This window comes from Prionailurus bengalensis, chromosome D1, assembly GCF_016509475.1.
Source record: "Prionailurus bengalensis isolate Pbe53 chromosome D1, Fcat_Pben_1.1_paternal_pri, whole genome shotgun sequence".
NCBI lineage: Eukaryota > Metazoa > Chordata > Mammalia > Carnivora > Felidae > Prionailurus > Prionailurus bengalensis.
Genome location: NC_057346.1, coordinates 60,832,508 through 60,857,818, shown reverse-complemented (window position 1 = coordinate 60,857,818; position 25,311 = coordinate 60,832,508). Strand labels below are relative to the sequence as shown.

Genomic DNA, 25,311 nt, shown 5'->3' with positions numbered 1-25,311 from the left:
GGAGAAACTGGAGTAGAAATTTGAAAGAGGAAATACTATCTCTTTTCTTCCTCTCTAGGCTTTGCAGAGTAAAGGGAGGGAGATGGAAATGAGAATGAATGAAGGGACAAAATATCCTGCAAAAACTCTCTAGAAGTTTGAAACACATATGAGTGTTCAAACTTTCCCCTGAAACTCAGAATCATGAAAGTGCTCATGGCCTTATTCATATTAAGATGGAGATACACCAAGGACAATTGCTAATAGCCAACAATACTTTGAGGAGAGTAAAATTACAGGGATTCAATAATTCAGTAACTAGGGGTGCCTGGGTGGTTAACTCAGTTAAGTGTCAACCTCGATTTCATTTCAGGTCATGATCTCAGGGTCATGAGATCAAGCCCCACATCAGAATCTTAGATGGACATTGAGCCTGCTTGGGATCCTCTCTCTCCATCTTCCTGTGTGTCTCCCCCGGGACTTGCGCGCGTGCTCTCTCTCTCTCTCTCTTAAAAAGAAATTATGTTTAAAAAATTTTAATGCAATATTTTTATAAAATAAATTATTTGGGGGGTGGGCTAGTGGTGCCTGAATGGCTCAGTTGGTAAGCTACAGACTCAAGATTTTGGCTCAGGTCATGATCTCATGGTTTGTGAGTTCAAATCCCATGTGGTCTCTGCACTGACAGAACAGAGCCTCTTGGGATTCTCTGTCCTCCCCTCTCTCTCTCTCCCTCTCTCTCTCAAAATAAATAAATCAAGTTTAAAAAACATAAATAAAATAAAATAATTTGTATTCCATGATTCATAAAATATCAAAATTTTAAATAAAAAACAGTGCCATGCCAAGCTGTATTAGAGCAAAAGGAAAAAAAAAATGTGCACTAGTACTTTTTATGGAAGATAAATTATTGTTACTATTTTAAATATGTACTTGGGGCCTGGCTGGCTCAGTTGGTTAAGTGACTGTCTACTCTTGGTTTCAGCTCAGGACATGATCTCACTGTTCATGAGTTCAAGCCCCACATTGGGCTCTGCAGTGGCAGTGTGGAGCCTGCTTGGTATTCTCTCTCTCTCCCTCTGTCTCTACCCCTACCCCACTCTCTCTCTCTCTCTCTCTCTCACTCAAAATAAATAATTAAACTTTAAAAATAAATAAATAAAGTAACTAAGTATGTAAGTACTTCTTTGCTTATGTCATTTCAAAAAGTTACCATGTTGGAAGTTTTCTTGTGAGTAAATGAGGATACTAAATAATTTTTATTTGACTTTAGATGAAATATAAATTTTAATTTATTCTATTTTGGTATTAATAAAATACTTAAATTGAAAATAATGGCGTGGTATTTAATATAATTACTTTTCAATGTCTCAAATATTTTAATGTGCAAGAAAACATTAAGTATCAAAAATACATAAAAATATGTACATAGGGGTGCATAGTTTGCATTTTGCTACAGGACACTGTTGCTTGGCACAGCTCTGGTCTTTAATGAGAATTTTGATATTCTGTTCATTACAGATTTTTGCATCAATTTTTATTTCTTAACACACTGCATAAAATGTTATTTATCTGATTGGTGGGTGAGTTTTTTATAGCACCCTTCTTTTATGCCCAAGAGAAATATGTTCCTTACCTCACCTTAGTTTCAGCCCTAATACTCATAACATGTGCAAAGTATGATATAGTAGGAAAAGTGACATCTTTGAGTCAGAAAGACTTGCCCTTTACTTGTATTTAATGAAGTAACTTAACCTAGCTAAACCTCTATTTATTTATATGTAAAATGCAGAAGATAGAACTACCTCTAAAGTAGCTGTTAAGACTACATGATGTAGAATAATTAAAACAAGTATTATGTCTCTGCCTGACAGAGAGTAGTTTTGACTCAGTGAAATGTATCATCGCAGGAACTTGCTGAAGTTGAGATGGAGACAAAGACAAAGGAGAAGGAGAAAGAGAGGACAATCAGAACAAGAATAAGAGCAGAAAAAGAACAAGAACAAGAACAAGAACAAAAGAAGGAAGAAGAAGAACCTGGCACTTCTTTCTCTTCCATTACACCAAGTGTTTAATCTCTGACAGCTAAAAGAAACAGACAAAGAGAAAAATCTGCAAACAGAGATAACTCCAAAATTACAATGTCAGCCTGATCCCCAGGATAATAAAACCTTGACTATTTCCTCTACACCTGGACTCTCTAACAAAAACAGTTGTAGTCAGATTTTTGTTATGCTAATGTATTAAAATAAACCATGACCTTTGTGAACATAATGATTGCAATTCACCATAAACAGATTGCTGTAAACTTGATACTCTTGGTGAATTTTTGTGTGATTTGTTTCCCTGTAAATGTATGTTGGATTTTGATTTGGTGAGGCATAGCTTCTGAAGTCTGACAGCTTTGAACTCTGCAAATAAAGCCTTACCCTCTGTTTTTAAATAATTGCTGTCAAGTCTTCATTTGACCTATCGTATACCAGGGAATGCTAAGAAATAATAAATAAGAGAATACCAGCAAGGCTCTACACAGGGAGTGAGAGGAAGTTCTGCATAGGCTTAACTGTTTGGGCTAAGTGAGAAGGACTTTCCAGCTTCACAAAGGGGAATTTACTAACAAAAAATACATGCATACTGATAAGCTCATACTCCTGTAATCTCAACAACACACACTTTTGTGCATCCATTCAAATACGCTGCCTTTGCTTATGTGTATACAGAGGAGAGAGGCAAGTTAGGGGTTAATGTTTCCAGTTTTATTCTCTAATCTCAGAGGAAGCCAGTATATGAGGCAGTGGGTTCCAAGAGGAGGGAAAGAATTAATGCTTGGGGAAGAGAGGGGCCATACTTTACAGGTCTTTAAACAGGTCTTAATCTACAGTCTCTGTGAAAAGCTGAGTCACAGAGGAGTCAGTTAAGCTGCTTATGGTCAGAGATAAAGCAGAGCTCAAGGTGAGTGGTCGGTCCCCTGTGCCTCAGTCATCTCTGCCCTTCCCAAAGAACAGTAGGACTCACAGAGGCTCTAAGAAGCTGAAAGATAAGGCAATACACTTTGAAGGATGGCATGACTCATGGAGGCTCCAGGTCAAGAGATCCATGACTGTTGGATTTCTTTCTGAGATGGGGAGATAATTCGCTGCTCACATTGTGTCCTCCAGGAAAATTCTAGAAAAGTAGGAAGCTTGCCTCATAGGACGCTGGATCTGAACTCTGCCTTCCTCTAGCATTCTTGTTCCATGCCTTAGTTTTAGATACCCCAAAGTGACAGAATAGTCTAAATTTCCCTGCAGCTATTCCTTAGCAAGATCTCAGCCCGTTTTTCCTCTACCCTTTCAGGCTTGAGCAACTTGGTTAAACTGATGGACATAACTATTTCCACATAATGAGTGGAGTAATGGAAGCTAACAGAGGTAATGGCATCAGCACTGGATTCAAACCTATACTCACAGATGAAAGCTGAGCTCCATTAGTGTCAGAACAGAATCCTTGAACCAAAAGCTATGCCAAGTTCTTACAAATTAGATTGTATTCTGGAGAAAAGAAAAATTGAATCTGAAGTTCATTGTATGATCATCTTAGGTATTATGTTGGAAAAGATGACTTTATTTCTTCTTTCAGTATGCACTATGCTCACAAGAGCTGTAGCACATAAGGGCAGGGACAGGGACATATTTAAAAGCAGGGAAAGGGGGAGAAATTTTGAGCAAGAAGGGAAATTACATTGCTCTTCCTTTTCCTACTCTTTAGGAAATGCAAATTTCCATCCCTCAACCCAGCAGCAAATTGATAACCTGTGTCTCCCCCACAGAATTACTATTGAAAACCTCATACACTGCACAAAATGATACAAGACTAGTTAACTCCCTGTCCACTCCATATGACTTGTAACCTTAACTCTGTACATGTTGGGTTCATAAGTCTGAGGGGGAAAAAAGACTAAGGAAATGCTGATAGTGAGGACACCAGATTCCATGGGAATGTAAGTGCAGAAAAGAACGAGAGACACCTGTCAAGAGGCCCCATCTGCTATCTCAGACTTGGGTCCCTGGTCACCACCAAGAAGAGTCACCACTCCAAATGGAGTATGTAAAATATGTATGTTCTCCATGAAGGCTGATGGGCAGAAGTGTGTGAGAGTTAAAAACAATAACATGTAAAGGCATATAGTGTTATATTTATAAAAACAGCAATGCCTATCATAATTAATTAGAATAGCATACCTTTTGTTAAAGTGTAGTTTTCGCCAGTATCTTTACCAGTGCCCAGTGCAGGAATGAAGATGGTCTAAGTGCTTTTCCAGGTGCCTATGAGCCTCGGTGACTTCATCCTCACAAATGGAGGCTGACTTACAGAGCACAGAAAAGAAGGAGAAAGGAAGACTCTGATTCAAACAGAATATTTCACTGGAAGACCAAGCCAGGCTGAAAGGGATGAAACAGAGCCTTAGACACTAGACAATGTGTGTGTTTCTTAATTTTTTACTGTGGCTTGGATAGGAGCATTTGGTTTGAGCAAACCTATAGCTATTGTCTAGGTAGAATAGTAAAGTTTCCAATTTAGAGTAAGATTTATAAGTTCTGAGTCCCATTTCTCTCATAATGTTATAAATCTAGTGAAAATCAGAGAGTTTAGTCTATTTGGGATCTCAAAGAAACCCTTGTTAGGAACCACTAAGTCTGGTTGAATGAAACATTTCTTAGTCCCCAGATATAAATGATTAAGGGAAATCTGAAAAGATATTCTTCATCTCTGGGTGTTACTGTTATGGAGAAGAAAGAATGAATGTGTTCAAGAAAAGGCTCAGGTCAAGTGAGATTAAAAAGTGGAAAGGTGTTAAGAACCAGGTAAGCTTTTGTGTCATTGACTCTCAGGTAGGTCATAGTCACCAGAGAGACCAGACAAGAACAACCATGTATGCAAGTATCAGCAGAAGATGACATTTACGTCTTTCAATGGACAGGAGGTCAGACTCTAGTGTGAGAAATAGATATAGCTGTCTTGTGACATGGCATCAAAGTAGTGTTTAGAAGGTTCTGTCAAGACATTTTAAGAAAGGCTAATTGGTTGAAAAGTCCATTGCCCTTGAACAATGACACATATTTCTTGTTTGCTTCAGCAAATATTTATTAAATCCCTGTTCTATGCCAAATACAGAGGTGCTCATGTTGGTGCACTCTTCAGGGCTGATATCATGAAAATTTATCATATAGGAGAAGAATTAGTAAACTACCACCTGAAGACCAAATCCAGCTTCTAGTCTGTTTTAAAAATGAAATTGTATTGGAATGTAGCCACACTCACAAATGTCTGTATTGACTGTGGCTGCTTTCATGCTACAATCGCTAAACTGACTAGTTGCAACAGAGAATGTATGGCTCATGAAGACTAAAATATGTGTGATCTATCTGACCTTTTACAGAAAACAGTTGCTGGCCCCTAATCTAGGAGGAGACATCCACTATAGATAACAGGTTTAATTTCAGGTGTACAGTCTGTCAGTCTGTCATCCTCCAGCCCAAATTCTCCTGGTAACTCCTAGAGTCAAAGATAACTCATCATCACTACATACATTGTTATGAGCCCTCAGCCAAAATGTTTTCCAAATTGGTTTCCAACCCTGAAAAGTTGCCTAACTGGCTTAAACAAAGGGCTGAAAAGGACCTTGGGAAAGGTAAAACATATCAGTTCATTCTAAAGAATAGAAGTGCAAGAATTACTATTAGTGACGTTATTTGTCAAGATAGTCTTCCCTTGGCAGATTCTACTTTCAAGAAAAATATTAATTCTTATACAGAAATTACAATTGCAGCTAGCATGTTCTGACCCCATTTGAATGACATAAACATGAATGAAGAATAAAGAGTAGCATTACTTTAAGTTGCAAAAATGTAGTTATTAAAATAGTTGAAATTATTCCAGCTTACCATTAAACATTATTGCCCTATTATTTAACTGCCTCTTCCAAAAGATTATAAATAATAATGATAATTTATTATTATCATCTATAGATAGTACCTTACCTTCTCAGGGGAGAACAAATTAACCATCCTGTGATGTTGGCTTCAGGGAACCACTCATCTTATCCTGTGTCCTTCATCCTACTTGGGATCCCAGGACTCGAGAATTCCCAATTTTGGATTGCCTTTCCTCTCTGTGCCATGTATGTTGTGGCTATAATTGGCAATACCACTGTCCTCCATATAATCCGAATTGACCACACTCTGCATGAGCCCATGTACCTCTTTCTAGCCATGCTGGCTATCACTGACCTGGTCCTCTCGTCTTCCACCCAACCTAAAATGCTGACTATACTCTGGTTTCATGCTCATGAGACTGAATACCATGCCTGCCTCATCCAGATGTTCTTCATCCATGCCTTTTCCTCTGTGGAGTCTGGGGTACTCATGGCTATGGCCTTGGACCGTTATGTGGCCATCTGCTTCCCACTCCGTCACTCAAGTGTCCTGACCCCAGCTGTAGTGGGTAAATTGGGAGCAGCTGTGATGATGAGAGCATTGCTGTTGGTGAGCCCCTTCTGCATTATGGTCTCCAGGATGCCCTTCTGCCCCAACCAGATCATTCCCCAGCCATACTGTGAACACATGGCTGTGCTAAAGCTGGTGTGTGCAGATACTAGAGTAAATCGTGCATATGGGCTCTTTGTGGCCTTCTCTGTGGTTGGCTTTGATATGATTGTCATCAGTGTATCCTATGTGATGATTTTGAGAACTGTTCTGGGGTTGCCTTCTGGTCAAGCCCAGCTCAAGGCTTTTGGCACATGTGCATCCCATATCTGTGTCATCTTGGCTTTATATATCCCTGCCCTCTTCACTTTTCTCACCCACCGCTTTGGACATCATGTGCCCCGAGCAGTACATATCATGTTTGCCAATCTCTATCTCCTGGTTCCTCCCATGCTCAACCCCATCATCTATGGAGTTAGAACCAAGCAGATCAGGAACAGGGTTATTCAAGGTTGTTGTGGAAAAGATCCCTGAGCCAAGGGTCATGGCAACATAGCCAACCCACGCCCCACCCCCCACACTGATCCAGGAACATATAGATGCAGATAGTTTGCCAGGCCAGCACAAAGTCTTTTCTGTGAACAAAAGGTCCAGAGGTTAGCAACCTTCTAGAGGAAAAGGACCATTTTTTAGAATGCCCATAAAAGCTCTCTGGGAAATGTGATTGATCATTAATCCTGAGTTGACCAATGCCCATCAACACAATAAAATATTAAAATAATAAAAAATATGTCCACCTATCAAATTAGTGAAGATTTAAAAAGAATGCCATCTTCCACAGATCACAAAGTTGAAAATACTTTTAAACTGTCAGTAGAAGTATAAGTTGGTATACCTTGTTTAAAAGGTGATTACAAACTTCCACCAAAACAGGGGCACATGCAGGTTCAGTCAGTTGAGCATTCACCTCTTGAATTTGGCTCAGGTCATAATTTCATGATTCCTAGGATCCAGTCCCACGTACGGCTCCATGCTGACAGTGCAGAGCCTGTTTGGAATTCTCTCTCTCCCTCTCTGTGCCCTTACCCCCCTCACACATGTGCTCTCTCTCTCTTTCTCTCTCTCTCAAAAATAAATAAATAAATAAATAAATAAATAAATAAATAAATAAATAAACAAACAAACTTAAAAATTGTTTTCCCACCAAAACAGTTAAAAAGTACATATTTTTCCTCACATGGATTCTCTTTTATAAAAATAGAATTTGAGGATCACCTGGGTGGCTCAGCTGGTTAAGCCTCCAGCTTTTGATTTCAGCTCAGGTCATGATCTCACAGTTCATGAGATAGAGCCCACATCAGGCTCTGCACTGACAGCACAGAGCCTGCTTGGGATTCTCTCTCTCCCTGCTCTTTCTCTGTCCCTCCCTGCTCTCTCTCTCTCCTTGTCAGAATAAATGAATAAACATTTTTTTTAAAAATAGGATTTTATTTTATAAGTAAAAAAAATGTATAGATTCATTATTTATAAAACAAAAAAAAGAGGAAAACATTCATATATTGATCTATAAGACCCAGACGAAGACAGAGCAATTGAATATCATATATCATTTAACTAATGTATTTGCAAAGAGTATGTAAAGATGTAAAAAAAAATGGACAAGATAGAATATTAAAGAAAAAATAAAAATAACATTTGCCCATAGGGGTGATACCAGTTCTGAAAAGAAATACATAAGCATAGAAAAATACTCTGGAAATTAATCCAAATACTAATAATAGCAACTCAGAGGAGTGAGAGATTTATGACATTCTAATTTTCTTTCTGCATTTTAATGTATTTAAAAAATTTTTTAATGTTTATTTATTTTTGAGAGACACAGAGACAGAGAGACAGAGTGTGAGCAGGGAAGGGGCAGACAGAAAGGGAGACACAGAATCTGAAGCAGGCTCCAGGTTCTGAGCTGTCAGCACAGAGCCCTACGTGGGGCTCGAATTCACCAACTGCGAGATCATGACCTGAGCCAAAGTCAGAGGCTTAACCAACTGAACCACCTAAGTGCCCCAAATTATTTTTTAAAATTATCCTTGGTTGATGAGATTTAATTTAGTATGAGAAAAAGGTAATTGAAACAACAACAAAAGTGTACAGAAAAGGTTAATTCAGTGCCAAACCCTAGGGGAATGGAGGGGACAATCTAAAAAGATGAAGGACTCCTGAATAGGATAACTTCCCGAAAAGCTTGAAAATCCAGATATGAAATTGGTGCCAGAACCACAACTTTCAGAGACCAGTAACCATGAGTATTAGGTATGCTGAGTGTTGGTCTTTCCTTACAAAAATTTCCTATTCCCAGATGACAATGGATTTTCAGAATGAAGAAGTTGTGGAAAAGAATGAAAAAGATTTTCTTCTGAGGATAACTATATTTATGGGAATGAGAAAGTCACAAAGAGTTTTAGTAATTGTAAATATTTAATCTCCTTTTAAACTGAAATTTCAAGTTATTTTAGAAAAATGTATTTTGCTTACTTTTTCTTAGTCTTTCAGCTTTATAGAGTATACTTATAAAATAGGTATACATATTTATTTATACATCAATATATACATTTATATGAGTTTGGATATATGCATGCATACATAATACCATCACACAAACAAGGTAAAAAACATCCAATACAATTGTCGCATTGGTCTTTTTATCATCCTGCACACTCTCCCATCAAAGCCAACAGTGAAGAGGGTCTAGGAACTCAGGCTTTTATGATACGAAAACCAACATCAGTTGAAAGTACTTTAAGAAGAATCAGAAACATGTTTGCTTCCCCCAGAAGAAACACTATTAGAGACTAAAAGTGTCCCCAGAAATGAATAGGTATTCTGAAGGAGCATTTTCATGATTCCCAAATTTTAGGGTTGTCAAGGGATTGTGATACTGTTATCAGCAAATCAGTTAGTGATTGTGAGTGCCTCTTCCTCTTTTTAAAATCAGCTTTGTTGTTGTATAACTTGTGACAATAAAATGTAAGTATTTTAACACACAGTTTGAAGAGTACTGACACATATAAATGCCTCTGTAGCTACCAGCCCAATTAACACATAGAACATTTCCATCACTTCAGAAAAGTTTCTCTTGCCTCTCTGGAGTCAATCACCACCTCTGTACCCAAACCAGGAAAACCCTGATCTGATTTCATTCACTATAGATTAATTTCTCTCTCACTAAAACTTTCATAAATGAAATAATAAATAATACATTCTTTCGAGTCTGGTATCTTTCATTCAGTATAAATATTTTCAGATTCAGTCATACTGTTGCATTTTTTATAAGTAATCCATTTCCTATTATTGTTAAGTAGTATATTCTGTTTTTTCAACATACCAGTTTTTACCTTTTTCCAATGCTTCTGTCCTTTCTATTCTTCCTCGAAATACATTCACTTCTTTTTTTTTAACTTTTTTTTTTACTTGTATTAAGTTTTCAGAGACAGAAAGAGCGCGTGAATGGGGGAAGGGCAGAGAGAGAGGGAGACACAGAATCGGAAGCAGGCTCCAGGCTCTGAGCTATCAGCACAGAGCCTGATGTGGGGCTTGAACTCATGAATCGTGAGATGATAACCTGAGTTGAAGTCGGACGCTTAACTGACTGAGCCACCCAGGTACCCCTCACTTCTTTTTTTTAATATTTTTAAATTTATTTTTTATACAAAAATATCTCGTTTTGAGAGAGGATCCAAAGCAGGCTCTGTGCAGACAGCAGAGACTGATGCAAGACTCGAACTCACTAACCGTGAGATCATGACCTGACCCAAAGTCGGATACTGAACCTCCTGAGCTACTCAGGCACTCCTCAAATATATTCACTTCTTATCTGTTTTAGTGCTTTGACCTAAATCTTCCCACTTCCTCCAGCTGTCATTTTCTAGAATATTCTATCTTCCTCTCAACACCGTTTAGATCTCAACTAATACCACTTTCTCAGTGAGGTATTTCTTAACTCACATACTTCAACATATCTTACGTATCAACTTACATATCATCAATTTTCTTTCAACACAAATATGTTATTTCCAACTTATTCACCATCTGTTCCTCTTACTTGAATATAAAATTATACATAATTATTCACTATTCTTTCCCAAACTTAGCTGACTATAAAAAAAAAAAACAACAACAACAACAACAACCAACCTACTTGCATGAATGAATGATTAAATTTTTACATGTGCCTGCTACCCTCGTCACAACAATTCCACTCCTGGCCAAAAGATGGCATTGGCAGGTCCATTTTTGCCTCCTTCCTCCAAAATGGGATACAAGACATTTCAGTCCTAAGGCCTCCTTTCATTATTCCCATGGAAACTTTGAAGGTTGTTATCTGTCTGATAAGATCCTTTGACAGATAAATAACAATTTGTCCCTCACTCACTTCTTTTTATTTACAAATATAAAATATGTGGAACATTTTACATTTCTCTTCAAGAAATACCTATGAAGTGATTATGTTACACCAAATATTATTCTATAAGAGGATGGGACTACCATAGAGACAGGAGAAAATGGCAATCAGAGAACCTAGTTAGTATGAAACGATCAAATGAAGCACACTGAATTCCAGCTCCAGTAGAGAACCTACTTACTTAAACTGTGCAGCTCTATCATGACTAGAAGTACCCTTAAGTATCATGAATCAGTGAAAATAGAAGATTGCCTTCATTACAACCTGAAGAACTAGTGGGTCCAGGATATCAAATCTGTAACTAACTCCAGGCACGTTTACTCATTTCCAAAAACTATCAAGTGAGTACTTTGAGCAAGAGACTTGATTTCCCATTTGTACATGGGCAGAGTCATCCCAGTGCCTTTCTTCTTTCAGCATACACCTCTAAGGTGACCTAATGGCTAAGAGAAGCCAGTCAGAACTTAATAAAAGCAGGTCAGCTTCTCCTGGTTTTTAAACATTATTCAGGGCTGAGATCTGCTGTCTGAGCTCAGTTCTACAGTAACTTCAAGAGGAGAATAATGCATCATCAGTATTGTCTACTCTGCACGGAGCCAAACACAGTGTTATTAGTATGATGTATTTAATGCTCAAAGTCAACAAGCATTTCTTCACCACTTACTATGTGCCAGTACTGTGTTTAGTGCTGGGGTTATGAACATAACAAGTTCATAGTTCATCCTAAAATCCCCTCCTCCAACCTCTTCCAGCACCTGCTACAATCTACAGTCATCACCCTCACTCACTTATACCCTGATGACCTGACTATGTATTTATTATTGATTCTCTGCTACATCTGTTATGCCTGAGGTCACTAACTAATCTTACTCTATCTTTGAGGCTAGAGCTCAGAAAGCAGAAGAAGAAAGGCCCAAGGAGGTACGATGCCTCACTTAGCAGAGCCTTGTCCTTATCCCCAATCCCAGGTAAACCTGGAGTCTCACTCAGTCTTTGATTTCCAGTTCTCAATGTGTGTATCTTAGATATGGACCATCATGGAAGAGTTTTGGGATTCACTAATCTCTAGAAGCCCTAGTTACCAGCCATGTTATTTCTTTTGGTTTTTTTTTTTAAGTTTATTTATTTATTTTGAGAGAGAGAGAGAGAGAGAACTTGAGAGGGGAAGAAAGAGAGGAAGAGAAATAATCCCAAGCAGGTTCTATGCTGCCAGTACAGAGCTCCATGTGGGACTAGATATTGACCTGAGCTGAAATCAAGAGTCAGTCTTTTCATGTGCCTGTTGGCCATCTGGATGTCTTCTTTAGAGAAGTGTCTATTCATATCTTCTGCCCATTTCTTCACTGGATTATTTGTTTTTCAGATGTGGAGTTTGGTGAGTTCTTTATAGAGTTTATATACTAGCCCTTCGTCCGATATGTCATTCGCAAATATCTTTTCCCATTCTGTCAGTTGCCTTTTCGTTTTGTTGATTGTTTCCTTTGCAGTGAAGAAGATTTTTACCTTCATGAGGTCCCAATAGTTTATTTTTACTTTTAATTCCCTTGCCTTTGGAGATGTGTCAAGTAACAAATTGCCGTGGCTGGGTCGGAGAGGTTTTTGCTGCTTTCTTCTCTAGGGTTTTCATGGTGTCCTGTCTCACATGCAGGTCCTTCATCCATTTTGAGTTTATTTTTGTGAATGGTGTAAGAAAGTGGTCTAGTTTCATTCTTCTGCATGTTGCCATCCAGTTCTCCCAGCACCATTTGTTAAAGAGACTGTCTTTTCCATTGGATACTCTTTCCTGCTTTGTCAAAGATTAGTTGGCCATACTTTTGTGGGTCCAATTCTGGAGTCTCTATTCTTTTCCATTGGTCTATGCGTCTGTTTTTGTGCCAATATCATGATGATTACAGTTTTGTAGTAGAGGATAAAGTCTATGACCCAGCAATAGCACTGCTAGGAATTTACCTACGGGATACAGGAGTGTTGATGCATAGGGGCACTTGTACCCTAATGTTTATAGCAGCACTTTCAACAATAGCCAAATTATGGAAAGAGCCTAAATGTCCATCAACTGATGAATGGATAAAGAAATTGTGGTTTATATACACAATGGAATACTGCATGGCAATGAGAAAGAATGAAATATGGCCTTTTGTAGCAACATGGATATAAGCAACATGGAAATAAGTCATACAGAGAAACACAGATACCATATGTTTTCACACTTATGTGGATCCTGAGAAACTTATCAGAAGACCATGGGGGAGAGGAAGAAAAAAGAAAAGAGGTTAGAGAGGGAGGGAGCCAAAACATAAGAGACTCTTAAAAACTGAGAACAAACTGAGGGTTGATGGGGGATGGGAGGGAGGAGAGGGTGTGTACTGGGTATTGAGGAGAGCACCTGTTGGGATGAGCACTGGGTGTTGTATGGAACCAATTTGATGGGGCGCCTGGGTGGCGCAGTCGGTTGGGCGTCCGACTTCAGCCAGGTCACGATCTCGCAGTCCGTGAGTTCGAGCCCCGCATCGGGCTCTGGGCTGATGGCTCAGAGCCTGGAGCCTGTTTCCAATTCTGTGTCTCCCTCTTTCTCTCTGCCCCTCCCCCGTTCATGCTCTCTCTCTGTCCCAAAAATAAATAAACGTTGGAACCAATTTGACAATAAATTTCATATTAAAAAAAAAACTGGAAATCTATTCATCACAGACATTTTCCAGAAAGTGAATATTAAAAAGAGAATTCCTGTCCTGTATATACATGGAATTCTATAACATTCAAAAGAAAAATCAAACAAGCCAATGAAAAATGGGGAAAAGTCTGGAACAGTCTTATAAGAAACTATATTCAAAGTGCCATTAGGGGCGCCTGGGTGGCGCAGTCGGTTAAGCATCCGACTTCAGCCAGGTCACGATCTCGTGGTCCGTGAGTTCGAGCCCCGCGTCAGGTTCTGGGCTGATGGCTCAGAGCCTGGAGCCTGCTTCCGATTCTGTGTCTCCCTCTCTCTCTGCCCCTCCCTCATTCATGCTCTGTCTCTCTCTGTCTCAAAAATAAATAAACGTTAAAAAAATTTTTTTAAAGAAATTAGAAAAAAATACAAAAAAGCAAAAAACATTGGAGAGTATCTCAAAGTTGACCCAGCAATTTAGTTCCTAGAATATTAACCAGCAGATATGTATACATGTGTGCTCTGAAAGGCATAATAATGTTTATAGAAGCATAATTATTTATAGCGAAATAAATAATTTATTTATTTATTTATTTATTTTATTTATTTATTTATAAATAAATAAATTATTTATAACGAAATAACAAAGAAAACAAAGAAAGTATCTAAGAAAGGAAAGAAAACAAAGAAAGTATCTAAGAAAGGAAAAATTGATTAACTTTTGCTATGTTCATATAATTAAAAGAATTAAAAACAATTAACAACTGTCATACACAATGTGAAAAAATCTCATATGATAATGTCAAAGGAGCCAAAAACAGAAGTATACATACTGTATTATTCAATTTATATATTTTATTATATTATAAATGCAAATTATAGGGAAAACCAATTTAGGATGTTGAAGGTCAGGATGGTAGTTACTTTGGTTGTAAGAGGAGAGGACAGTTATCAGGATGGGCTAGAAGAGAATATGTAGTAAGAATCAGAATTAACAAACTACAGCCTAAAAGCCAAATCTGGCCTACCACCTGTTTTTATAAATGAAGTTCAATTTGAAGAGAGTTACACCAAATAAGAATGGACTATAGATATTTCCATGCTACAGCATCAAAATTGCATAGTTGAGACAGAATACTATATGGCCTGAAAAAGCCTAAAATATTTACTATCCATTCCTTATAGAAAAGAAAAAAACCTGCTGGCCTCTATTCTATACCATTACCTGGCCTGCAATTACATGTGATGAATCAGTGAGCAGTACACTCACATGCATACCTTGCTGAATGCATGTTACTGTCTTTATAACAAGTTTATTTACAACTCAGAAAGCCATTATTTGCTTCCTATGATGTATCCAGATGTGTTCTGGGTGTTTTGTGTAATGCATAAATCATAAAAAGCACAATCATTTTCCTCAATAACCTCAAAACTTCCATAGTCATGACATATCACTCAGGGAATAAGTAAATGTCACTTGGTATGTTAGTGTTTTCATGCTCATTAGCAACCCCAAGATAGTAGAGCAGTGGAAAAACTGAAACAGATTGCTTTAGACCTTCAATAGAAATTACCTATTGCCACATAACAATTACCACAAATGTTGTGTCTTCAAAAAGCTCAAAACATTTATCTCACAACTTCAGTAAATCAGGAGTCTGGGTACAGCTTAGCTGAGTCTGCAAGACTGTAATCAAGGTATAATCAGAGCCATGATCTCACTTGATGCTCAAATGGGGAAGGATATGCATTCAAGATCACATGGGTGTTGGCAGGATTCCATTAGTTCCCTGTGGCCTATTAGATTGAGGGATTCAGTTTCTTGCTGGCTGTTGCTAAAGGAAGCCACATTTGGTTCCTAGCTGGTTGGTGGCTACAGATGGTCCTCAGTTCTTTGCCATGTGCCAAAGCACCATGCTGTCATTTCATCAGAGCCACATTTTAGGTAACATAACCATGAAAGTAATATCCTATCACCTCTGCTATTACTCCATTGGTTAGAAGCAAGTCACAGATCCTACCCATATTCAAGGGCAAAGGATTACACTAGAGTTCAAGGAGGCAGGGATAATCAGGGTTGATTTTATTATTTTATAGTCTGGCCACCACAGAAAGATTTGGATGGAAACTGTAGTTATATTGTAACCTCTATGAAGGCAACAATGGTAAAACTTTGAATTTTTTCTCACTGACTCATAAAATTTTGTGCTATGATTTGCTCATATTTCATTTTTTGTGTTTGAAGTATCAGTCCAGACACTTGAGGGGTTCCACACAGAGTTATAGCACTTGAATTGAACCCCTCAGACTTCCTGGCATTAAGAGTTCTTAAACAAGGAAGCATAGAAATAATAGCCAAATGGAATTTAAAGAAAAATAGCTAAATATAGAAGAGATTACTGATTTTATTGATGTCTAGGTAAACGTAAGACTGTTCTTGCCTGTGTGGGACTTCTCTATAAAGGAGAAACATACTGTTCATATCTGGGTCTTCTTTTTTCCCAGGAATCTAGAATTGCTGGGCCTACAGGTACCTGGATGGCTCACGGGTTAAGCATCTGACTTTGGCTCAGTTCATGATCTCACAGTTCGTGAGTTCAAGCCTCGCATCAGGCTCTGTATTGACAGCTCAGAGCCTGGAGCCTGCTTCAGATTCTGTGTCTCCTTTCTCTGCCCCTCCCTGCTCTCTCTCTCTCTCAAAAATAAATAAACATGAAAAAAAAATTTAATGAATTAGAATTGATAGGACTAAAAAGTAACCTGCTTCCGGTTGTGAGATTAAGATGGCGGCTTAGGAGGACGCTGGGCTCACCGCACGTCCTGCTGATCACTTAGATTCCATCTACACCTGCCTAAATAACCCAGAAAAACACCAGAGGATTAGCAGAACAGAGTCGCCAGAGCCAAACTGAGACGAGAGGCCCACGGAAGAGGGTAGGAAGGGCGGCGAGGCGGCGCGCGCTCCACGGACTGGTGGGAGGGAGCCGGGGCGGAGGGGCGGCTCGCCGGCCAAGCAGAGTCCCCGAGTCTGGCTTGCAAAAGCGGAGGGGCCGGGCGGACTGTGTTCCGACAGCAAGCGCTACTTAGCGTCTGGGAGGTCATAAGTTAACAGCTCTGCTCGGAAAGCGGGAAGGCTGGAGGACAAAGGGAGGGAGAGCTGCTGAGCCCCCTGACAACAGAGCTCAGTTTGGTGGGGAACAAAGGCGCTCGCCAGCGCCATCCCCCCGCCCATCCCCCAGCCGAAATCCCAAAGGGAACCGGTTCCTGCCAGGGAACTTGCTCGCTCTGCACAAACACCCAACTCTGCGCTTCTGCGGAGCCAAACCTCCGGCAGCGGATCTGACTCCCTCCCGCTGCCACAGGGCCCCTCCTGAAGTGGATCACCTAAGGAGAAGCGATCTAAGCCTGCCCCTCCTGCCCCCGAGCACCTTGCCTACCCACCCCAGCTAATACGCCAGATCCCCAGCATCACAAGCCTGGCAGGGTGCAAGTAGCCCAGACGAGCCACACCACCCCACAGTGAATCCCACCCCTAGGAGAGGGGAAGAGAAGGCACACACCAGTCTGACTGTGGCCCCAGCGGTGGGCTGGGGGCAGACATCAGGTCTGACTGCGGCCCCACCCACCAACTCCAGTTATACACCACAGCACAGGGGAAGTGCCCTGCAGGTCCTCACCACGCCAGGGACTATCCAAAATGACCAAGCGGAAGAACTCCCCTCAGAAGAATCTCCAGGAAATAACAACAGCTAATGAGCTGATCAAAAAGGATTTAAATAATATAACAGAAAGTGAATTTAGAATAATAGTCATAAAATTAATCGCTGGGCTTGAAAACAGTATACAGGACAGCAGAGAATCTCTTGCTACAGAGATCAAGGGACTAAGGAACAGTCACGAGGAGCTGAAAAACGCTTTAAACGAAATGCATAACAAAATGGAAACCACCACAGCTCGGCTTGAAGAGGCAGAGGAGAGAATAGGTGAACTAGAAGATAAAGTTATGGAAAAAGAGGAAGCTGAGAAAAAGAGAGATAAAAAAATCCAGGAGTATGAGGGGAAAATTAGAGAATTAAGTGATACACTAAAAAGAAATAATATACGCATAATTGGTATCCCAGAGGAGGAAGAGAGAGGGAAAGGTGCTGAAGGGGTACTTGAAGAAATCATAGCTGAGAACTTCCCTGAACTGGGGAAGGAAAAAGGCATTGAAATCCAAGAGGCACAGAGAACTCCCTTCAGACGTAACTTGAATCGATCTTCTGCACGACATATCATAGTGAAACTGGCAAAATACAAGGATAAAGAGAAAATTCTGAAAGCAGCAAGGGGTAAACGTGCCCTCACATATAAAGGGAGACCTATAAGACTCGTGACTGATCTCTCTTTTGAAACTTGGCAGGCCAGAAAGAATTGGCACGAGATTTTCAGGGTGCTAGACAGAAAAAATATGCAGCCAAGAATCCTTTATCCAGCAAGTCTGTCATTTAGAATAGAAGGAGAGATAAAGGTCTTCCCAAACAAACAAAAACTGAAGGAATTTGTCACCACTAAACCAGCCCTACAAGAGATCCTAAGGGGGACCCTGTGAGACAAAGTCCCAGAGACATCACTACAAGCATAAAACATACAGACATCACAATGACTCTAAACCCGTATCTTTCTATAATAACACTGAATGTAAATGGATTAAATGCTCCAACCAAAAGACATAGGGTATCAGAATGGATCTCCAAGAGATCCTAAGGGGGACCCTGTGAGACAAAGTCCCAGAGACATCACTATAAGCATAAAACATACAGACATCACAATGACTCTAAACCCGTATCTTTCTATAATAACACTGAATGTAAATGGATTAAATGCGCCAACCAAAAGACATAGGGTATCAGAATGGACAAAAAAACAAGACCCATCTATTTGCTGTCTACAAGAGACTCATTTTAGACCTGAGGACACCTTTAGATTGAGAGTGAGGGGATGGAGAACTATTTATCATGCGACTGGAAGCCAAAAGAAAGCTGGAGTAGCCATACTTATATCAGACAAACTAGACTTTAAATTAAAGGCTGTAACAAGAGATGAAGAAGGACATTATATAATAGTTACAGGGTCTATCCATCAGGAAGAGCTAACAATTATAAATGTCTATGCACCGAATACCGGAGCCCCCAAATATATAAAACAATTACTCATAAACATAAGCAACCTTATTGATAAGAATGTGGTAATTGCAGGGGACTTTAATACACCACTTACAGAAATGGATAGATCATCTAGACACACGGTCAATAAAGAAACAAGGGCCCTGAATGAGACATTGGATCAGATGGACTTGACAGATATATTTAGAACTCTGCATCCCAAAGCAACAGAATATACTTTCTTCTCGAGTGCACATGGAACATTCTCCAAGATAGATCATATACTGGGTCACAAAACAGCCCTTCATAAGTTTACAAGAATTGAAATTATACCATGCTTACTTTCAGACCACAATGCTATGAAGCTTGAAATCAACCACAGAAAAAAGTCTGGAAAACCTCCAAAAGCATGGAGGTTAAAGAACACCCTACTAACGAATGAGTGGGTCAACCAGGCAATTAGAGAAGAAATTAAAAAATATATGGAAACAAACGAAAATGAAAATACAACAATCCAAACGCTTTGGGACGCAGCAAAGGCAGTCCTGAGAGGAAAATACATTGCAATCCAGGCCTATCTCAAGAAACAAGAAAAATCCCAAATACAAAATCTAACAGCACACCTAAAGGAACTAGAAGCAGAACAGCAAAGGCAGCCTAAGCCCAGCAGAAGAAGAGAAATAATAAAGATCAGAGCAGAAATAAACAATATAGAAACTAAAAAAACTGTAGAGCAGATCAACGAAACCAAGAGTTGGTTTTTTGAAAAAATAAACAAAATTGACAAACCTCTAGCCAGGCTTCTCAAAAAGAAAAGGGAGATGACCCAAATAGATAAAATCATGAATGAAAATGGAATTATTACAACCAATCCCTCAGAGATACAAACAATTATCAGGGAATACTATGAAAACTTATATGCCAACAAATTGGACAACCTGGAAGAAATGGACAAATTCCTGAACACCCACACTCTTCCAAAACTCAATCAGGAGGAAATAGAAAGCTTGAACAGACCCATAACCAGCGAAGAAATTGAATCGGTTATCAAAAATCTCCCAACAAATAAGAGTCCAGGACCAGATGGCTTCCCAGGGGAGTTCTACCAGACGTTTAAAGCAGAGATAATACCTATCCTTCTCAAGCTATTCCAAGAAATAGAAAGGGAAGGAAAACTTCCAGACTCATTCTATGAAGCCAGTATTACTTTGATTCCTAAACCAGACAGAGACCCAGTAAAAAAAGAGAACTACAGGCCAATATCCCTGATGAATATGGATGCAAAAATTCTCAATAAGATACTAGCAAATCGAATTCAACGGCATATAAAAAGAATTATTCACCATGATCAAGTGGGATTCATTCCTGGGATGCAGGGCTGGTTCAACATTCGCAAATCAATCAACGTGATACATCACATTAACAAAAAAAGAGAGAAGAACCATATGATCCTGTCAATCGATGCAGAAAAGGCCTTCGACAAAATCCAGCACCCTTTCTTAATAAAAACCCTTGAGAAAGTCGGGATAGAAGGAACATACTTAAAGATCATAAAAGCCATTTATGAAAAGCCCACAGCTAACATCATCCTCAACGGGGAAAAACTGAAAGCTTTTTCCCTGAGATCAGGAACACGACAAGGATGCCCACTCTCACCGCTGCTGTTTAACATAGTGCTGGAAGTTCTAGCATCAGCAATCAGACAACAAAAGGAAATCAAAGGCATCCAAAATTGGCAAAGATGAAGTCAAGCTTTCGCTTTTTGCAGATGACATGATATTATACATGGAAAATCCGATAGACTCCACCAAAAGTCTGCTAGAACTGATACAGGAATTCAGCAAAGTTGCAGGATACAAAATCAATGTACAGAAATCAGTTGCATTCTTATACACTAACAATGAAGCAACAGAAAGACAAATAAAGAAACTGATCCCATTCACAATTGCACCAAGAAGCATAAAATACCTAGGAATAAATCTAACCAAAGATGTAAAGGATCTGTATGCTGAAAACTATAGAAAGCTTATGAAGGAAATTGAAGAAGATTTAAAGAAATGGAAAGACATTCCCTGCTCATGGATTGGAAAAATAAATATTGTCAAAATGTCAATACTACCCAAAGCTATCTACACATTCAATGCAATCCCAATCAAAATTGCACCAGCATTCTTCTCGAAACTAGAACAAGCAATCCTAAAATTCATATGGAACCACAAAAGGCCCCGAATAGCCAAAGGAATTTTGAAGAAGAAGACCAAAGCAGGAGGCATCACAATCCCAGACTTTAGCCTCTACTACAAAGCTGTCATCATCAAGACAGCATGGTATTGGCACCAAAACAGACACATAGACCAATGGAATAGAATAGAAACCCCAGAACTAGACCCACAAACGTATGGCCAACTCATCTTTGACAAAGCAGGAAAGAACATCCAATGGAAAAAAGACAGCCTCTTTAACAAATGGTGCTGGGAGAACTGGACAGCAACATGCAGAAGGTTGAAACTAGACCACTTTCTCACACCATTCACAAAAATAAACTCAAAATGGATAAAGGACCTAAATGTGAGACAGGAAACCATCAAAACCTTAGAGGAGAAAGCAGGAAAAGACCTCTCTGACCTCAGCCGTAGCAATCTCTTACTCGACACATCCCCAAAGGCAAGGGAATTAAAAGCAAAAGTGAATTACTGGGACCTTATGAAGATAAAAAGCTTCTGCACAGCAAAGGAAACAACCAACAAAACTAAAAGGCAACCAACGGAATGGGAAAAGATATTCGCAAATGACATATCGGACAAAGGGCTAGTATCCAAAATCTATAAAGAGCTCACCAAACTCCACACCCAAAAAACAAATAACCCAGTGAAGAAATGGGCAGAAAACATGAATAGACACTTCTCTAAAGAAGACATCCGGATGGCCAACAGGCACATGAAAAGATGTTCAGCGTCGCTCCTTATCAGGGAAATACAAATCAAAACCACACTCAGGTATCACCTCACGCCAGTCAGAGTGGCCAAAATGAACAAATCAGGAGACTATAGATGCTGGAGAGGATGTGGAGAAACGGGAACCCTCTTGCACTGTTGGTGGGAATGCAAATTGGTGCAGCCGCTCTGGAAAGCAGTGTGGAGGTTCCTCAGAAAATTAAAAATAGACCTACCCTATGACCCAGCAATAGCACTGCTAGGAATTTATCCAAGGGATACAGGAGCACTGATGCATAGGGCCACTTGTACCCCAATGTTCATAGCAGCACTCTCAACAATAGCCAAATTATGGAAAGAGCCTAAATGTCCATCAACTGATGAATGGATAAAGAAATTGTGGTTTATATACACAATGGAATATTACGTGGCAATGAGAAAAAATGAAATATGGCCTTTTGTAGCAACGTGGATGGAACTGGAGAGTGTGATGCTAAGTGAAATAAGCCATACAGAGAAAGACAGATACCATATGGTTTCACTCTTATGTGGATCCTGAGAAACTTAACAGGAACCCATGGGGGAGGGGAAGGAAAAAAAAAAAAAAAGAGGTTAGAATGGGAGAGAGCCAAAGCATAAGAGACTGTTAAAAACTGAGAACAAACTGAGGGTTGATGGGGGGTGGGAGGGAGGAGAGGGTGGGTGATGGGTATTGAGGAGGGCACCTTTTGGGATGAGCACTGGGTGTTGTATGGAAACCAATTTGTCAATAAATTTCAGAAAAAAAAAAAAAAAAAGTAACCTGCTTCCATAATGCAACTGTCCACATTGACAACAATGGTCACACTCCCCGAGGAGTCTTAGGCCCCTGAACTTAATACCACAGGAAAACAGCAAGTATGAGAGCAAGAACACATGCACATGAGAACTCATTCACCCACAGTGACTCAACTACTAGCTTAAAGAAGTCCCAATCTATATGTGAAGAGCTGACCCATTTCTTGGGGAAAAGCTAGTGAGTGTCTGGGCAGAGAAGGTTTGGGAGTGGATATATCATCCTCCCGATGTGTCAATGCAAAAATGTAAGGATAGGGGCCTGGAAACTGGGGGGATATGTTCTCTCCTAATTGTCACTATAATTGTTATTCCAATGAACACTGGTTTGCTGTACTGTCTTCCCAGCATACTGATAATCCTTAATCCATAACATGCATCCCTCTATTCCACAGGGCCTAGAACACTGTCTAAACTCTCCATTTATATGGATAATTACATGTTTTGCATTTAATCCCTGTGGATTACTAGTCACTTGAGTTAGTGGCTAAAATCCTTCTGAGATTATACAGCATTGTCCTGTATTTACAGATGGAGACAGAAGATTTCAGTTTTCCTCTGAATATGGCCTCAGGGAGATGCACATTTCACCAATGGCCCCACAGATCAAACCCACTTTGGTATAAAGTCCATGGCTCCAGAACTGTATCTCGTTCTCTCTCTGAGAGTGAAGACAAAGAAGGCTCCTCTTTCCACGTTGAGCTGGTAAGAAGGTAGAAAAAGGTGTCCATTGTGTTGAATTTACACTTTGTTGCCTATTCACAAATATTCATATGAACTTTCAGAAAAGTCAGGTAACACTAGGATTCATCTTGTCTTAAGGGATCCACATACCACACAGATATCTGATTCCTACTTGCTGATAGATAAAAATTACAATTTTTCACAGACTGAATGGAAACCTTGAGAACTAAGGTTTAACTAACCTTGAGTTTAAAAAGGAACCACAGAAAGTACCTAAAAGGAATTGTAACATATATGCTTATTATGGGGTATTTACTCTCAGATAATAAACTTTACCTAGTATTGTTAAAAGCTTGGTTGAAAAGTATTAACATTACAACAACTACCATTGGTATTATTTGATTTAAGTCTTCCTAGAATTGATTTTAACAATTCAACAATTAAATGTATTGCTTTCAAAATTATGTTAAACATTTTAATTGAACAAGATTTTATAATATTTATAACATTTCTGTGTGTATTGATTCAACTGTCTCCTCTATTCCCTGTAACATCTATTTAAATCCTCTATCATGTCCTCAAACTAGCCTCGATCACTCCACACGCTTTGAACAGCAGCAAATTTCCCCCTAATAATTCATTAGGAAAAAAAGTAGGCACTGGTTAGAAACAAAAGGAAATTCTGACATACTTTATAACACAGATGACTCTTCAGGTTATTACACTAAGTGAAATAAACCAGTCACTGAAGGACAAATACTGTGTGATTCCACTTATATGAGATGTTAAGAGTAGTGAGAACTCTACATAGATAATTGGGGAAAGAGGACTGTGTGTTTAATGGGTATACAGTTCAGTTTTACAAGAAGAAAAGAGTTATGGAGATGGATGGTGATAATGCTTGTACAATATTATGAATGTATTTAATACCACTGAAATGTACACTTAAAAATGCTAACAATGGTAAATTTTATATTAGATTTATTTGACCACAATTTTAAAAAAAGGAAAAAAAAAATCCCAAACAGGCACTGCCTCAAAATTCCCTCACATGACCCTCCATCAATCTACTCTTTTGCCACTTATTCTAGAGGGTCAATGGAAATGGTGATCCTTATCTTTCTGAGGGTTAATTACTGTTATGCTCTGTATTCAATCACCTACTACTTTCTTACTGAGTTTTCTATACCAATTAATCCCTATTGTTCTATGTTTTCAATCTCTCACTATCTTCTATATCTGTAGCCTCAGTTTATAAATATATATATTTCTCTAAGTTTGTCTAATCTTGTAGAAATCTTCCATCCACCTCTGGTCTTCTTTAGTGATGGCCTATTTCTCCACTTGCCTTCACTGATGACTTCCCGAAATAATTTACCTGTGCCTCTACTACTCATTTTTCCATTCATTCAAGACACTGTAGCAGCTTCTCAGCTGTCATCCCTAGACTCAACTGTTTTTTCTAGGGTCACTATGCTCCTTGGGTGCATTTGAAATTTTTAATCCTTAGAAGATTTGACCACTTAAGCACTTTGACATTGTTGTTCATGTAACACCCAGTCATATCATCATCTCTCTTGGTTTGAATGGTTCCTGTAAAGCGTCTAGCCTTGCTTTAGTATATATAGTCCTTTCCAGTAACTTCTATGGAGTTGGTCTTCATTGGTTTTCTTTTGTAAATCTACCCTCTGAGGTTGTTCACCCACACTGTTGGATTGAAATGGCACTTATATAATGATAACTTCCAACTGGATATTATCAGCAAAAATCTGGAGACTTTTGCCTGGAAATTGATACCCATGTGGGTACTGGAGAGCCACGGATATCTTTAGGTGGGCTTCTCTTAGTCATTTAATATACAACCTATTCAAAATGGAATGCATTGAATTATATTATCTATTATATAGTAATTATCCATCCATAGAATCTTATGAACTAAAATTCTGTCAGGATAGCAAATAATTATCATCATAAATTAGACATATTTTCTTTGAATTTAAGAGTATATATACTTAAAATAGAGTTTGATTTAGAGTTTTCTCAATGATAGAGTATTTATCTATGACCTATATATAGCTCTCCTTAAGCAGAAGAAAATTTATCTAGAAATTTTTGTGTGACAATGTAATTTATTATTCCTATAGGATGTGAGCATTGTGAGGACAGC

At 39.0% G+C, this 25,311-nt stretch overlaps 1 protein-coding gene across 1 annotated transcript; it reads left to right on the top strand.

Annotated features, from left to right (window-relative positions):
* The first annotated feature begins 5,927 nt into the window (after positions 1 to 5,927).
* Positions 5,928 to 6,977, top strand: LOC122483429 (olfactory receptor 52R1-like). The gene has a single exon (XM_043580434.1). It carries the CDS (start codon positions 6,033 to 6,035, stop codon positions 6,975 to 6,977), a length of 945 nt encoding a protein of 314 aa, XP_043436369.1. The 5' UTR covers positions 5,928 to 6,032.
* Positions 6,978 to 25,311: the final 18,334 nt, after the last annotated feature.

What these genes read in the sequence shown, in the direction of transcription:
- LOC122483429 (XM_043580434.1), top strand. Translation starts at nt 6,033, where the DNA reads ATGTTGGCTTCAGGGAACCACTCATCTTATCCTGTGTCCTTCATCCTA.